This window comes from Mustela nigripes, chromosome 1, assembly GCF_022355385.1.
Source record: "Mustela nigripes isolate SB6536 chromosome 1, MUSNIG.SB6536, whole genome shotgun sequence".
Taxonomy (NCBI): Eukaryota; Metazoa; Chordata; class Mammalia; order Carnivora; family Mustelidae; genus Mustela; species Mustela nigripes.
The window spans coordinates 130,115,168-130,131,525 of NC_081557.1; the positions used below are offsets into that span (position 1 = coordinate 130,115,168).

General features: G+C 39.5%; 1 protein-coding gene across 3 annotated transcripts in view; it reads left to right on the plus strand.

Moving 5' to 3' along the window:
- Nucleotides 1–16,358, plus strand: part of FHIP1A (FHF complex subunit HOOK interacting protein 1A) — a 228,014-nt gene that overhangs the window by 135,833 nt on the left and 75,823 nt on the right. For all 3 annotated transcript variants that reach the window (XM_059373742.1, XM_059373760.1, XM_059373751.1), the window contains one exon: nt 13,279–13,510. In XM_059373742.1, the coding sequence (XP_059229725.1) occupies nt 13,406–13,510 (105 nt within the window). In that variant the 5' untranslated portion in view covers nt 13,279–13,405. The remainder of the gene's footprint in view (nt 1–13,278; nt 13,511–16,358) is intronic.

The following is a 16,358-nucleotide window of genomic DNA, read 5'->3' on the forward strand; positions in this document are numbered from 1 at the left end:
GGTGGAGCTCAATCCCAGACCCTGAGATCATGACCTGAGCTGAAGGGGGAAGCTTAACCCACTGAGCCTCCCTGGCGCCCCTCAGACTGGATCTTACATGCTCCACACATCTAGGGCAGTTGGGTAAGTGCTTCTTGAATCACCCATGAATACAAGAAGATGTGATCCCTACCCTCAAGAAGACCAGAGTCTGGGTCTGCAACAGCTGTAACACAAAGTAGAAACTATGTTGCTGTGGGATGAAGAGGTTTAGAGAAAAAAAGAGAGTGATAGGACAGATTGAAGGCAGGGATTTAGTAGGTGTTCAGCATAATGTTTTTAATCCTGGCAACCAGAGGTTTTGGGTTGCTAGAATTTTTTTTTTGAAAGATTTTATTTTTTCATTTGAGAGGGAGAGAGAAAGAAAGAGAGAGGACAAGTGGTGGGGGGAGGGGAGAGAGAGGGGAAGCAGATTGTCTGCTGAGTGGGGAACCCAACATGGGGTTCCCCAAGATCATGACTGGAGCTGAAGGCAAGCACTTAACCAACTGAGTCACCCAAGAGCCCTGGGTTGCTGGAATTTTTTTGCTAAATTTTACAGGACATGTTACATATTTGCTTTGAATTCTACCCCCCTCAACTTTTAGTGATAACTTATTCTTTGAACTTTACATGTGATGGGGTGGACAGAGTGGTTTTTGTTTTGTTTTTTGCCCATCAGGTGGAATTAGATCTGAGAGCTTCTGTTAAATGCATTTAGGTCCTTTTGGCACTTTTGTAACAATGTAGCCAATATATTTACCATTATACTGGTTGTGCTGTTATGCTGAGCATATGCTCATTTCATATGCTTGGTGATAGTTCGTGTGTAGATAATTTGAACATTTTTGAATTAAAAAAATTTTCACTATATAGTTATTCTATTTAACGACTTTGAAAAGATTCTCCAGAGAGAGAGTAGAATTAATGATTTTTTAATCACATTTTTTTTGGCTAGCATGTTCTGCTTTGTGGTTTTACTCCCCCAATCACATAAGCCAGATTTAGGAGAGAAATCACAGGGGGATCTGTTCAGACAGTTACTTGTTTGATTCCCCCAGAGGCACTGGCTCTTAGATCTTCTACTAGTGTAACTCCTCTGATCTTTTATTCTGTAAGGTGTTTGTGTCTCTGTATGATGGATGTTTCACTGACCCAAGTAAATGGAAGAAAATTTTCTCCAGCCTTTAAATGTATTGCTTTCCTTGTTCTTTCAAAAACACACTTTTCTTGGGTAAGAACATTTTAGAGGCATCTGGCATCAAATCAACAGAATTGTGGCCTTTAATGGAATTTGAAGCACTGAGAGGTGGTTTGATTGGTAGGAATCTATTTTTGCTTCTTTTTCCTTGGCTATACCCCCTATACACAATAAAGAAACAACTCCCCACCTCCCCTTGTTTTTTGAAACAAGAGTATCTGATTTTATTGAATCTTGTACTTTGGCTTTTATTGTCACTTTCCTTTTTCCCTCGAAGGGGAGGAAAAACTCTCAACTTGTGTACAGAGTAAATTAAATTATGAGGAGAATAGTCCAAGGAGTTAAAACAAGATGAACTGAGGTTTTGGAACTGAATCTGAGCTTTGCCACGATGTTGCCTATAGTCTAATCTATGATTCAGAAACATATTAGTCATTTTGATATACTGTTGATTTGACTAATTACCCTGAAGGCTGGCTGGCAGACTGAATTGCCCAAGTCACCTAGTAATTTTGATCAAATCAACGAGTAATTATAGTTTTGTGCAGGCAACAAATATAGAATACTGATTATGGTAGACTAAAGATGTTATTGTGATATAATCATATAAAATACTTAGTTATGGCATTATAGCAGCCTTTACCTTTTTCATACTTCAATACTTATACTTATTATAATTAAGGTACATTTAAAATATAAGTATTTACCTTATCACCAGAAAATCTCACGTTTATACTGAAAGAATAAAACGATTCTCCCCAAAGAGCTGCCACAACCTTTCTCCATTGTGTGCTGAGAATTTGTTTCTAGAAGCCCTCAGAACTAAATATGGTCAGACTTGAAACTCAAAATTCTCTTAGATTTCCCACAGAAAGAGCTTAGAAATGAGCAATTGTGTGACAGGGCCCAAAGTTATTGTGACTAATTTCACTATTGATTCATCAGATAAATACTAACATTAGCAGGACCGGGCCTGACGTTTGTTGGGTTTGCATTCTGTCATCATTCTTCTCCCCTCTGGGGAGATCCTTCTCCAGAGGATGGTGTTTATTACTGAACTGGTAGTTTGCAATGTTTCGATGTAATTTTTGTGGGCATAAATGTAAAATACTGTAGAAACAGAGCCATGTTGACTGGATGAAAAAAATCTGTCTTTAATTTTACTTGTGTTGTCTCCTGCATGGTTTACCTATGTTCCTTTTCCGTGAAAGCAGGAAATATAATTTACTCGGAATTAGTGCAGATTTGCTGTGTAATTAATGTTTGTGGAGCTCCTCCAGGGGAATTACTCTGTGTTGTACAGTAACTTCATCCACTGTGGACGTACTTGACAAAAAAAAAAAAAATCAGAAAGAAAGAAAACAATGATTGAAAAATTTCAGATATTTTGAGTTTGCTCTAAGGGAATTGTAGATGTTCTGCTCTTTTCTTGCCTGGCCTTACTTTCTACCTGCCTGTCATCGTGTGAATGTCTCAGTGTGGTGAGAGTCCTTCTTGCATTTGAAGATACACTTTTTTGGGGTACATCCAAGTGCCTACTGCTTTGTTGGGATACTCAGGTATTTCTCCAGCTTCATGAGAAAAAGAATTGTGAGTATTTGCGTGTCTTGCCTTGTGCATTGACGTTAGAGCCTCATTTTGCAACAGGTAAATTGCAATTCCATTCCAATGGTACCGAGTCAGATCATCAATTTTTGCTAATCCTGCAGGATTTAGAATGGAAGTGAATTATTATGCATATATATGGTAATATTATATAAAATTATTCTTCCAAAAAGAGGAATGCCTTTGCTTCCATATTCTCTTCACAGCTCCTTTGATTTTAGAACTTAATTAGCTCTAGAGTGCCGGATGCTTTGAGGGAAAAGTAGGGACCCTTGTCTACTCTTGCTCATTGTTTTCTACCTGAAACACTAACTCTAGGGAGAAATGGTGCCCATTGCAAAATGTGTCTCCAGCAAAACCGAATTTAAAACACCATCTTTGATTTTTCTTTCCTCGCTTTTGCTTTCTCTTTCTTTCCCATCTGTACAAAAGACACTGATACACACATGTTAATTTAGTGGAGAAGAGTTTTAATTAAAGAAGTACGGGTAGGCTGAAACCATTCCAGTCTGTGCCAGTCTCTCTCGAGGCAAGTGTAGAGGAACTGAAGCAGAATGTGGAAGACTCACGATCTACCCAGTTGCTTCTGGAGGCTTATAGATAAATTAGTGCCTTCCTCCCCATGAGGACACCCTCTCCGCAGGTCTGCTCAGGGGCCTGGCAGCCATCCAGTGAGTAAGCCTTCCTGGCGCAACAGAGGGACTGCTTCCTGCAAGTGGCTTCAGCTTCTACTTAAATTCTTGAAAAGGCATCACAGCCTAAATTCTGGACCCCCCAAGCAGAAATTAGAGCCTCCATTACCCTTTGTTAATTGCAAATTACATATGGCTCTTCTACTCTAGTGTCTCTGAAGAGGCAGCCACTAATAATTAGTATTTACGTCTGTGTGCAGAGCTAGACTTGTGTGCTTGCGCGCGCGTGCCTCTCTCTGCTCAGGGAGACATAGACTCAAGAGTGTACCTCACCTTGAGGTAAAGCGTGGCTCTGTTCAGGAGTAAGCAGTCTCTTACCAAGTTCCGTACCGGACTTCCACAGGACAACGCTAGTGGTAAAAGGGAGGCTACAGGGTGGGGGAGCTGGTGCTCACCGGGGTGGTATTTTTCAGAGAAAGTCGAAGAAATTCATTTGTAGGTGCATCATGATCTTTGGTTTTCATGGCAAATATGAGTTCGAAAGATTGAGGTTTGTACAGTTAGAAAAAAAACCTATTCAAAAAAGACAGATGATGGGGCGCCTGGGTGGCTCACTTGGTTAACCCACTGCCTTCACCTCAGGTCATGATCCTGGAGTCGCAGGACTGAGTCCCTCATCAGGCTCCCAGCTCCACAGGGAGTCTGCTTCTCCCTCTGACCTTCTCCCCTCTCATGGTCTCTGTAGCTTCTGTAAACCGCAGTGCCGGGAGCTTCTCTTGAAATGAGAGATTGTCACAGTGAGCTATACTTAGACGGCTTTTGTTTTTTCTTCAAAAGAGATCCTAGAAAAATGACTGAGACCCTGGAGAGCCCAGGATTCCTCCAACTACTTTTGGAGAAACAGTGATCTAGACTGACGGAAGTTTTGGCAGAGCGTTAACTTTTCGTATTCCCAGCGCTATGACCCCCATAAGGAAAGGTAAACTACAGAAATGTAACCCAATAAGTATTATTGCATGATAATATTAAAATAAACATTAGAAAAGCGGTCCTCAAGAATAAGACTGCCACTCTTCTGAATTCTTTCCGCTTTCTTACCGTGTCATTTTTGCTCATATTTATTCCATTGGAAGTTAACAGTTCGTAAGTGTAGATGTAGTTGTTTTCCCCTTGTGTGTTTTCTCTTGAATGTTTTCAAACATTCTCTGCTCCTTAAAATTGATTCAAGTGGCATATTATGTTAGGATATTCTTCAATCCCTACTCATACCCATCGGGCTGTAATTATTGCAGGGCACCTTTCCCTTCCTGGCGAGATGAAGAAGAGACTTCTGGCGCACTGTAACTGCTACATTAAGCTGGACTTGGGTACTTTCCTTTGGTTTGGGATGTTCATTGGCTTATATTTTATTTTTATTTATTTTAAAATATTTTATTAGTTTATTTGGCAGGCAGCAATCACAAGTAGGCAGAGAGGCAGGCAGAGAGAGAAGAAGGGAGGCAAGTTCCCTGCCGAGCAGAGAGCCTGATGTGGGACTCTATCCCAGGCCCTGGGATCATGACCTGAGCTGAAGGCAGAGGCTCTAACCCACTCAGCCACCCAGGTGCCCCCATTGGCTTGTATTTCAAATGAAAAAATGTTTTTGCTAAGTAGAACATGAATATGGTACCAAATTCAAAAAGCAGAGAAAGGTACACAGTGAAATGAAGTCTTCCTGCCTCCCCTGTCCCCGGGGCCACCCCATGCCACTCCACTGAGGCAGGCTAAGGCACCTTACATACCTTCTTGGGGTCTTTGACAGATGGTCTGTGCATGTACAGGCATACAGAGTAACACATTCCTTTTTTTCTTGTACAAACGGTGGCATATGGTACTTGATGTTCTTTTGATAGCCTTTTGATATCAGAGCTGCCACCTTCTTCTTCTTCTTCTTTTTTTTTTTTTTTTTTAAATTGTGACCTAGGATTCCATTATATAAAAGTGCCTAACTTATATAACTAGGCCATGGCTGGTGGATATTGAAGATCTTTCCACTTGTTTACCCTCGACACCAAAGGATATCACTGTAGTTAGGTTAGTGGTTAAAAGGATTGTGTCTGGATCAGACAGATCTCAGGACATCTGTATGACCCTGATTAGACCTTGATTACTTCTTTGTGACTCAGTTTCCTTATTTGTGAAAGAAGGGAGTAGAGTTCACAGGATTGTTGAGAAGGTTTAATGGTGTGAGGTATTTCAAATAGTCCCGACACAGAGAATTGCTCAATACGTGTCAACTCTTACTGTCTGTCATTCTGCCATTTTGCAAGGTCAACGTGTTTTCCTAGGATAAATGCGTAGAAGTGGTTTTCCTGACCCAATTTAATTTTGAAGACTGTTGCCAAATAGTTCTGTCGGTAGAAACGCAGTTCATGCTCTCACCTGAGGTGTAGGAGGGGCGCTCATTTTTACTTCTCATAAGTCACCTCTTGTTACCTGTAAATATGGACTGTAAATATGTAGTAGTTGCTCAGAGGGGAGAGATTTCAAGTTAAAAATTTCTTCTTCCTGAAATTTTTCAGGGCTTCTAGAAGAGCTCACTTTTTATTTTTATCAGTATGACATCTTCTCTTGATGATGAACTGATTGTGGCAATAAGAAATGTGTGAGCAGTAAACTACTTTAAGCCAGTAGGTTTTTATTATGTACTTCTAAAATCCTTTACCTACTCATGGATGAGAAAATGCAGACTTTTAAATCTTCATACAACCCTGGTACCATTTGTTAGAGGGATTATTATATTTACATGTAAGGAAGTGTTACATTATTTTTCTGTTCATAAAAAATAAATGTGAAATTAGAACTTTATAGTGTTAGGTTATCACTTAAGTGCTGCTATTATTCCACTGACTTGAAGGCAAGATACCAGTCTCAACTAACTCAAGAACCTGTGGCTTTCACCATTTCTGTCATGTGTATAGTACAACTTTGTGGCCCATTCTGTAGACTGGTGAAGAAGAGTGCTTTGTCCTAATCAGCACAAGGATTATGTTCTAGGAGACAAGCAGATTGTTGATTCTGAGCCTTTGCTAACATTATAATAAATGCTGATCATTTGATCATATCATATGATCTGATCATTTGATCAGATCATAATAAATGCTGATCTGATTGAGTTTGTACCTCACCTTGCGGTGTTTTGGGTAGGAGAGGAAGTGCCCAGCCAGCTATGAAATTTGTAGGGCACCAAGACCTGAACTGATTATTATTCAAGAACCTGGTTACTCATACGGCTAGAACAACCCCCATGGTTTTGAGACAGAACCTTTATTTACAATTCAAGTCACAAAAGTTCCACAGCTCTCTTCGGTAATACCTTTAGTATTGGAACTGGTTGTTAGCCTCTGCTTTGGGACTCTTCATGGTTTTACCATGAATGCATCTTCAAAATGACTTTTAACCTTATTTTGAAGGGGGAGCAGTTCATTCACTGTTTTAAAAATTGGCTGAAGACTACCGCCCCCTCTCTCCAGAGAAGGATGCCAACAATTTATGAGATCCGTGGATCTACAGGGAATGTTATTGGTACTTCCCTCATTGCATTTTGCGTATCTTACGCCATGCACAGATGGGTGGAGGACATTTTGGCAAAAGAGCTTTTCTTGTTATTTCAAAAGGCAGTCATCACCTCACTTTCATTATGCTACAGGTTTCATATCTGAAAATTTTCACTGAAAGCATTTGAAAAACTACTGGGAGGGAACTCATTCTGATTACTACAGCTAGAAAGACAAGTACAGACTCAACAGCACAACTTCCCCAAGTACTTACTTTTCCACAGAAAATGACTGAGGCATGTTGGTCAAAAACGTAAAAAAAATTTTTTTCCCCAGGAACATTTCTTGAGAAGAACTTCGATAGTATGAGAAGGTTCTTAGATTCAGAGCATGTAAAATCTCTGCTTTAGACTATTACCCCAGAGAAGTGGTTGGATCATCTTGGGGCTGCATTTACTTTAGTTAAGTTTTAGGACTTTGTGTGAGAAATCTTGGCTGAGCTGTCCCTTGATAGCTTTCAACAAAATAGTGGTGTGAAAGGGTGGGGCATACTACCAAGGTTGTAGTGATTAATTGGGTTGTTGGGGAGACTCCCCAAGAGTGGTCCAGTTTTCGTGTTTCAACAAATCATTCAATGTGTGCAAGAAACTTATCTGTTCAGTCATCAGTGAGCTATTGTCTCAACACTGGGTATAATTTTCAAAAGCTGTAATTTTTACATTCCAAATCCTTACCAATAGTGGTTTAGTTTCTTAAATAACCTTAAAAATCAAGTTTCCAAACAAATAATACTAGGTATGAATATGAATATTAACTTTGATTTTTCTACTCCATTTTTTTCTGCTTATCCATTGCATGGCACTTGGGTATGACTTAGTCGGCAGCTGGTTCTTGTGAAATTAAAATGTAAAAACATGATGGAACTATTTCAAGGAATTATTGACAGTTTTCGGCTGTCTTGTTACTATTTTAAAATGTGCACTTATCAAAACCTGAAACTATTTGGAATGTATGTATGGGGAGAATTTTCTTGGTGCGCACTCTGTGTTAGCTGGTGACCTACAACTTGGCAGGACGAAATGAGATTCTGCTTTACTGAATAATGGACAGTCATCAACGAATGAGCCAGAGTCAAAAACTATGGCAGGTTGAGGGAGCCCTAGGACAAGGTCCAGGAAAGTCAGGGGCTATTGGGTGTTTGCTTTATTTTTCAGAGTCCAGAATTGCTATGTGATATGACAGCGAGAGAGAAAAGGAAACTGGGCCAGAGGATTACAGCACAGGGAGGATTTAGATTTAATAGGATTTTATTAGGCTCTAAGCAGAGGTTGTCTGAGGTAGTTTGACCCACACTGAATCCCCCTCTCCCCACGGCTATTACTTGTAATTGAGGGCAGAAGTTTCTGCTCTCTTTAGGTGTTCCCAGTATTTGAAGAGTCTTCACCTCAGATGGAATTTTTCATGATAAGCACATTTACAGTAATCGACTTTTTATGTATTTGGTAGTGGCCAATTCAGGGCATTTGAAAATGCATTCTAAAACAATGAGTTCTTCTACTGGCAAAAACCAAACAAACTGAATTATATTTGAGATGGTTGATTCCTGTGTTTTGGGTTCTTTAAGTGAAATATGCTTTAATAGTTAAAAAGAATACAGATCGAATCCATTTATAACTGGAATTCTTACAAAGAACTTTTGTACAGTGACCATTATCCTTCTTCAAAGCTTATCTTCTTACCCCTCCCCGCTTGGTATATCACTTGGAATAAAGTACAGAAAATCATGACTTTTGAGCTGGGGGAGACCTGAGAGATAATCATATAGTCCTAACCCACCTAAGAGGTTCCAAATCAAGATCCCTGCTTTCCACTCAAGGTCTCACTGCTGTGTAGTCCTCGGGCCGTGTCCCAGTTCAGAGCTCAAGTCCCCAAGAGGCGACTTGGTGTTTTCTGACTTCCACACTTGGACAACTGAGCTAAAATCTCTTAGCCTCACCCTTTGTTCTCCACTTTAAAACCACCTAATCTCTCGAACCATTTCTACAGACCAACCAGAGAAATATGAGGAGGGAAGAAGGAGAAGGGAGGGAGCCTGCCATGTCTTTTCATCACGTTCAAGAGATTACTTCTCATCTGGCAACTCGCTGAGGAAAGACTCCAAAAGACTCCACATGGCTTCTTTTTCATCTCTAGGCTTCTCCATGCTGTGTTACTGACCTTGCCTTTCCTCTGCTCTAATTGCTCTACTAAAATCGTTTAAAAAAAACCCAAAACCAAAAACCAACAATGATCAATCAATCTATCTTCCTTCAAATTCTCTTGTGTTCATTGGTTCTTTCCCATTATGCCTGCAAATATCACTTTTTCCTTAATAAAAATGTTCCCTTGGCTCTGTGTCCCCTTAAGGTGACCATTATTTCTTTTCCTTAAAGAATTTTTTTATAATCCATTATTAGAGTATATTATATTTAAATAGATAAAAGAAAGATGGCATGAGATCATATATTGTTAAATGCCAGAATGTTTACACTGTAATTTCAGTATGCTAGTGAAAGAGGGGTATATTAAAATATAGTCATTTGTAGTTCAGTGGAAAAATGTGATTTTCACACATTTATAGCTTTCCTAAGTATTGTAGTTTTCAAAGGAGGCTGAAATTAGGTAAAGATGTCTGTCTATTTGAAAATGAGGTTGAAGGAATTTTTATGGTAGAAAGGGTATGATCTAGAAGACTAGAATCTAACCTTTTATGATTATATAGTATATTTTATAACCCTGTTATATGGAAGCTTATGCGTGTGCTTTTTTTCATAGTCAAAAGATATCATGTACTTTCTAAAAAAAGGCAAGTAAGAATACCTATAATTCTTATGTCGGTTATCTCTATCTTCAATCATGATTTAATAACATTTTTCTTTCCTTACTGATGAAAATATTTTTGTATATAGTATTAATGAAATATATAAATTTGACTACTCAATAGTCCGTTCTGTCTTTGAGGTATAAAATCTGTGCCGGTGTATACATGTGTTTTGATAGTTCCTCCCCCTGCCATGCCCCCCCCCCCCCAAAAAAACAAAAAACCCTCAGCAACCACGCCACAAAACCATAGGCAACCACTGTTTGACAGAGGCCTTTAGGTATTTTTCAGGATTGGTGGTTCATTTGAAGAAAACAAAATCCCTCTGAATGGTTTACAGAGCTCTTTCCCAGGCATGAAATTCAAGTTGGTGTGCATGTGGTGGGTATTTCCGGGAAGAACGGGCTGAATATGTGGCAGGAACACTCTGAGCAGTCCCCACCCCAGGTACCATAGGCCCAAGAGAGCAGAGGACATGAAGGGGGAAATGTCCCACAATGCCATATATGGTGCAAGCCCATGTTCTGGTGACGGCAGCCTCTTCTACTTGCTCCTGGCTTTTTGCTAAGTTTTGTCCTGCTCTGTGCTTCACTGGAGACTTTAACTGTGCTCTGAGAGTTAAATAAAAAGCTTGGAGTGGAAAAATGCAAAAAGGAAGAAAGTAAAGCCTGACAACAGGCGAATGCAGAAATGTATTAGAAACCTAGGCGCTTGAGGAAAGGCGCCTTTCTCTGTCTCTCATCAATATGGAGCCCTCTCTTTCTTGTAGTTTTATATTGCCCTGGGGACATGCTAGTGCTCCAATACTCTAACCGGGGAATAAGAGAGAAAGAGAGTGGAAATATCCAGCGCTTTTGTCTGTGGGTATATTCGGAAGTATTTTCATTTATAGAATCTTCTGGCATAGTGTTTGCTACTTAAATGTGGCTTGCTTGACTTACCACATTCTTCAGGCATCTGTTTCAGAAGTATGATTGGGTAAAGCATCATCCAAGTGAGATGCACTTTTCTCAGAGAAGATACAGCTTCCTTAAAGGAATAGGGCCAGGGATCATAGCCAGGAGAAAGAATAAAGATTTCTAGAAGGAACCCTGGACTGGGAATCAGGAGACATTCCATTTCCATCAAAACTAACTGGTAGTTTGTGATTTTAGCTAAGATATTTATCTCGTCTGTAATAAAGTCTCGCTCTCTGCAAGGATTGCATGCAAAGTCCCTTTGAGAACGGGCTTCACAGACCTTAGAGAGCACTATTCTAATTTTGATTTAGAAGCAGTTGGCATGTTGAATGTTCCCCTCATATGTTTCAAGATGAATCTGAGAATCCTGGAGCTGGAAGGAGTCTTGAAGAGTCTTGTACTTTTTGAACCTCTGGGATAAACCAAAACACTCTGATTTTCCTTATTATTATCATTGTACCTTCTGAATAAAAGCATTTTCACAGAAATACTATGTTTTAGACAATGAGGGAGTTGAATTATAATTTGTTTTATTTATTATCACTTAAAACAGGGTTGCCTGCTGAAATGTTACCTCCAAGGACCAGCCTGTGTGAGGTGAAGGGACTGGCTGTAGGATCCTAGGGAGGTGCCAAGACCTCAGAGATGGGGAGCGCGTACCCTTTGTGTGTGGGGAGGCCACTTCTGGGTTTTAAAATACTGATGGGCCCAGTAAAACATACCTCTCAGTGACAAAGAGCCATTGCTGGCAGTGGACAATGTCCTATTGAGAACAATAAATTTGGATTATTAGGAATTACATGTCAGGGAATTCACCAATTTGAATAATAATATAAAGTCATAGAAGATACACATTAGCTGTTTTCCTCAGGTATGTGATTTGTGCGAGCCTTCTTCAAACAGACTTTCCTCTTTCTCCATACTTTAATCCTCCTCCATTCTCCCTAAAAAATGTTTCCTTTCCTCAGAATGATCAGTTCTAGCCAGTTTTCTATTCTTATGTTCTACCATTATTTTCAAGATATGAATGTTGAATGGTTAGCCTCCCATCCCCAAGAGAATATGCCTTAACAACTTTCTAGTGTTTAGTTTCACTCCCTACAAAGAACTTGACCCAGAAATCTAACCTAAATCCTTACCTTAAACCCCCTTTCTCACATTTTATTGTTTGTAGGAGGAGCAGTTGACTGGTGTTCTCCTCATAATACCCTTCATATTACTTGGGAGAAAAATTGCTGGTTTTTTTTTTTTTGTACTACAAGTCTGGAAATTTTATCATGGATTTTGTTTTCCAGTGCACTAATAATTATCATGTAATCACTGTACCTCAAACTCTCCAGTCTGTACACTCAAAAAAATAGTTTTTTGAACCAGACCCCGTCCTTTCTGTGAGCTGACCAAACTGGGGAGATACTGGGCCTATATTGCTGCTTCTCTTTGTGAGTTAGCTCCATGCGACTGGATCCTATTTGCTGTATGCTCTATGACCTCAATATCTTTTTGCTCCCTCCTGGCTGTCTGGTAATCGGACTCTCTTCATATTTTATCCACATAATTCATTTTCCATTTGTAAGTGTGCTACCTTGTACTCTCACTGAGGAAGCACTATCTTGTTTTTTGATGGATCATTTCTATCTCTGATTTGTCAAGGTTACTTGGAATTCTATTATTTTTTGGAAAAGCCAGAAACCTTAACTTGGTTTGTAACTATGCAATGACTGAGAATGCTTTCGATTCCATTATGACAGCCATTGATTAAAAAAAAAACATTCAATCATATTGGACCCAGGAGTCTGGGTGCTGTTTTAGAACTACCCAAAGTTGCATTATGGCATTTATTTCTGTCACTATTAACTAATGGCTTTTCTGTTTCTGGATGTTTTTAAATTCCACAGACATTGGTATGATAGTTTCTTGCTTCGTTATAGAAACTAGATTTGAACGATTATAGAAACTAGATTTTTTTTTTTTTTTAAAGATTTTATTTATTTATTTGTCAGAGAGAAAGCGAGCGAGATCGAGCACAGGCAGACAGAGTGGAAGGCAGAGTCAGAGGGAGAAGCAGGCTCCCTGCGGAGCAAGGAGCCCGATGTGGGACTCGATCCCAGGACGCTGGGATCATGGCCTGAGCCGAAGGCAGCTGCTTAACCAACTGAGCCACCCAGGCGTCCCTAGAAACTAGATTTGAACGATTAGACTTACTGTCTAGGGGGTTTGGTGGTGGTAGTGAAGAAAATAAACCCAATAATTGTTTACTTTATGTGTGTAGCTTTGGTAGCATCAGTTTAAAAAATATTTTTAGTAGCAAGGGAAGAGTAAATAAGAATGGGTAGAAATGTCTATTTTGTAGATATTTTTGTTCTGTGTTAGATTTTGAGAACGTCTGTGTTCTTAGTTAAATTTAATGGCCAGTGTCCTATTTAATATATGAACATAACGAGATGCATTTTTGTTACTGTCCTTACAGGTTTCAGAAGATAACAGTGAAATGTGAAGAAGTTATGTTTCTTATGTGATACTGGAAAGTTAGTGACTGCTTGCCAAATTTTCCTGAAAATTAAATATGACTTAGAAGCACTGATTTATGAAGACTTATGATGTCATCAGTTACAACGGAAAACAAACTCCAGCAGGCCGTGAGCCTGCAGGGAGTAGACCCAGAAACATGCCTGATTGTATTTAAAAACCACTGGGCACAGGTAATGTATGAGCTGCCCTTTCTCTGCCGGTCTAGGTAGCCCATGAGTGTCTATCCCATTGAACCAGGGCCTTACTACCTCTGTGATGGGTGACTGGGCTTCCAGAAACATAGGGAGCAAAACCTTTGCAGGTAGGAAGAAAAGCAACTCTCTCTCTTTCTTCCCTTCTTCCTTCCTTCTTCTCTCTCTCTCTCCTCCCTTTCCTTTCTTCAGTAGGGATCTAGTTGAAAACCATGGTTTCCATAAAAGCAATTGGGAAATGCTTCCATAAAATGCTTCCATAAAAGCAATGTATATTCCTCAGATATTTTTGGAAGAACAGTCGTTGACCCGAAAGGAGCTTGGACATCATGTTGCAATAGACTTGACCAGGATTAGACCCTCTTTCCCTCCTCCCTGGTGATTTCCACCTAGTCCTTACACTGTAACAGTGCTAAAATACATATTTATTAAATATTTACCAAGTACTGTGCTGAGTACTTTCAAAGCCTTATGTCATTTACTCTTCCCGACAAACCCATAAGGCCGTTAGTGTCAGCTTCCTCATTTTACAGATGAGGGAATGGAGGATTAGAGAGGTGGAGTTAACTCTCTTGAGGTTATACAGATAGTGAGTTTCCAAGCAAGTACATAGTGGATCTTGGTCCCTTGGCTGATGTATTTGACCTTTGTGCTCTACCATTTTTCCGGCTGGTGGTCCCTGCATAATTTAAGGAAAGAAGATGCCTGGCAGTATCTGAATTCATTACAAAGCTGATTATAAAAGTTTTTTGATTATTCAGTTTGACTTCTCTGTAACTCTGATCCGCTTGTATAGATAATTACGGGTTCAATGTTCAGAAAATTTATCAGCTCACCACTTTCCTCAGGGAGTTTACAAGTAGTAAAATAAATAAAATTGGTCTTCTTTACTACTTGTCCAACATTACACTCCCTAGGTGAGCTGGTAAGTGGCTATTTATGTGACAGTTTTTTAATGACTACCCAGTTCCTTCCTGTGGCTGGAAACAGCAGAAGGGTTAAAGCACTGAGCCTGCAAATCACAGCAATTATGGGGGACACAGTTTAGATAAAAAACAAAATCAATTCTGCTTCTGGGTCACTTACACTTTGTAGCTTCTTGTCACTAGTGTAAAGCTTCCAAGACTTTTTATGCATTTCCCATTTTCTGACATTTTGCTATTAGAATCTTAATGGGTCTGCTCTGGATTTTAAGGACACATCTGCTTCAGAAAAGGGAGGAAAGTAATTCAGGAGTTTTCCAGATAATTAGAGCAATTATCTTTGACTTTGCGCTTTTATAAGTTTTTTAATATGCTGGTTCCAAAGTGGGGTTGTGAACAGTAAGGGATGTGCCCGTTAGTCCTTTGAGTATAGGAAGAATATTTTAGAAGGCCTGTTTTTATCTTTATCTTTTGAAAATTTCTATTTTGGCTTTATTAAGTAGGTAATATAGTCACATATTAGTATGTATACATTTATTAATGTATCTAATAATTATTTGTGCTCATTTTTTTTTTTAACTGGTAGGAGTGCTCAGTTAGATGTTTAATATTGAGAATACTTTCAGCTTCAGTCATTTCATTTGGCTGAAAAAGTTCATCATTCTAATTCGCATTCTTGGCTCTGGGCCCATTTTATTTACTTGTGTAAAAATACTTTTGTTGTAAGCATTCCTGGTGGGGAATCTGTGATGTGATCTGTTTAGTATTCTGTACCAGTCTTCAAAGACAGGAAATATCATCCACCTCTTGATTTTATGCAGATGGATCATTTGCCCTGTCAGATTCTACCCTGGGCAAGCTTTCTCCAAAGCTGCTGGAGTGTTGGAGAGTCTTACTTCAAGAATGTGTAAATACCCTTTCCCACTGGTGAAGGAGTAAATATTGGTCCCATAATCATATTCCTCGTTTCCATATCCGTTATGAATGACTTCAGCATCATCCAACATTTTGGGTGATCGGAAGCATGGCACCCTTTGTTGAGTACAGGAAAATACTGAGTTCAGGGTAAGGATAACTTTGTCAGAGGGAATAGTGTCCAGTTATTAAATACTTCTTTTCATAAAGTGGGGACACTCTTGGTCTTATTCCTCTTTCAGTCATTTCTTTAACTTGCTTACTTCTTCAGTCTTGGTTTTTCCTTTTAAATAAATCTGCAAAGTTCCCGAAGTCTCTGTCTGCTTCCAAGAAAGGCTCTTTTGGTTACCTTTATGAATAAAAATACTGGTTCAAGAAATGCACTTGCATGTCAACACCATTATTGTTAAATGGAGATTTACTAGCTCCAGCTATGGATTCCTCATTGTAGGCTGCACCAGTGGGACATGGGGATGTGTCAGCCTTGGTCTGGGTTTTTAAAGAATGTATGTGCTAATTTGGATGACGAGGCGAGATACATTATTAGAAAATGAGTAATAGTGATTATGGGAATTAAGTCAAAGGAAGGGACTATTATGTGTGAAAATGGCTTGGGAAATGGAGGAAGTGAGATTTGGCTAGCTTGACTATAGGAAAGGAAGGTTTTGATAACAAAGGAAAAGAACATTTTAGCGAAGAGGTATTGGGAAGGAATCCTCAGTGTTGACTTTTTCCGGTGGTAAAAATAGAAAGGTGAAGACAAGGCAAAGTGGAGAGGCAGGGCTACATGTTGGGTAAGGCCCGGGACCTTCAGTTGATAGGAATAAATGATACTGATCTGGAGGTTTATACATTAGCACTTGGCTGGGAGTCATTCAGGCTGGGGACGCATGTAGAATGGTTGAGAGGATTGGGGAAGAATGAGCTAAAGTCTGACAGAAACTCCTGTGACTTGTGGAACGATAGCTCCTGGGTTCTCCTGAGGCAAC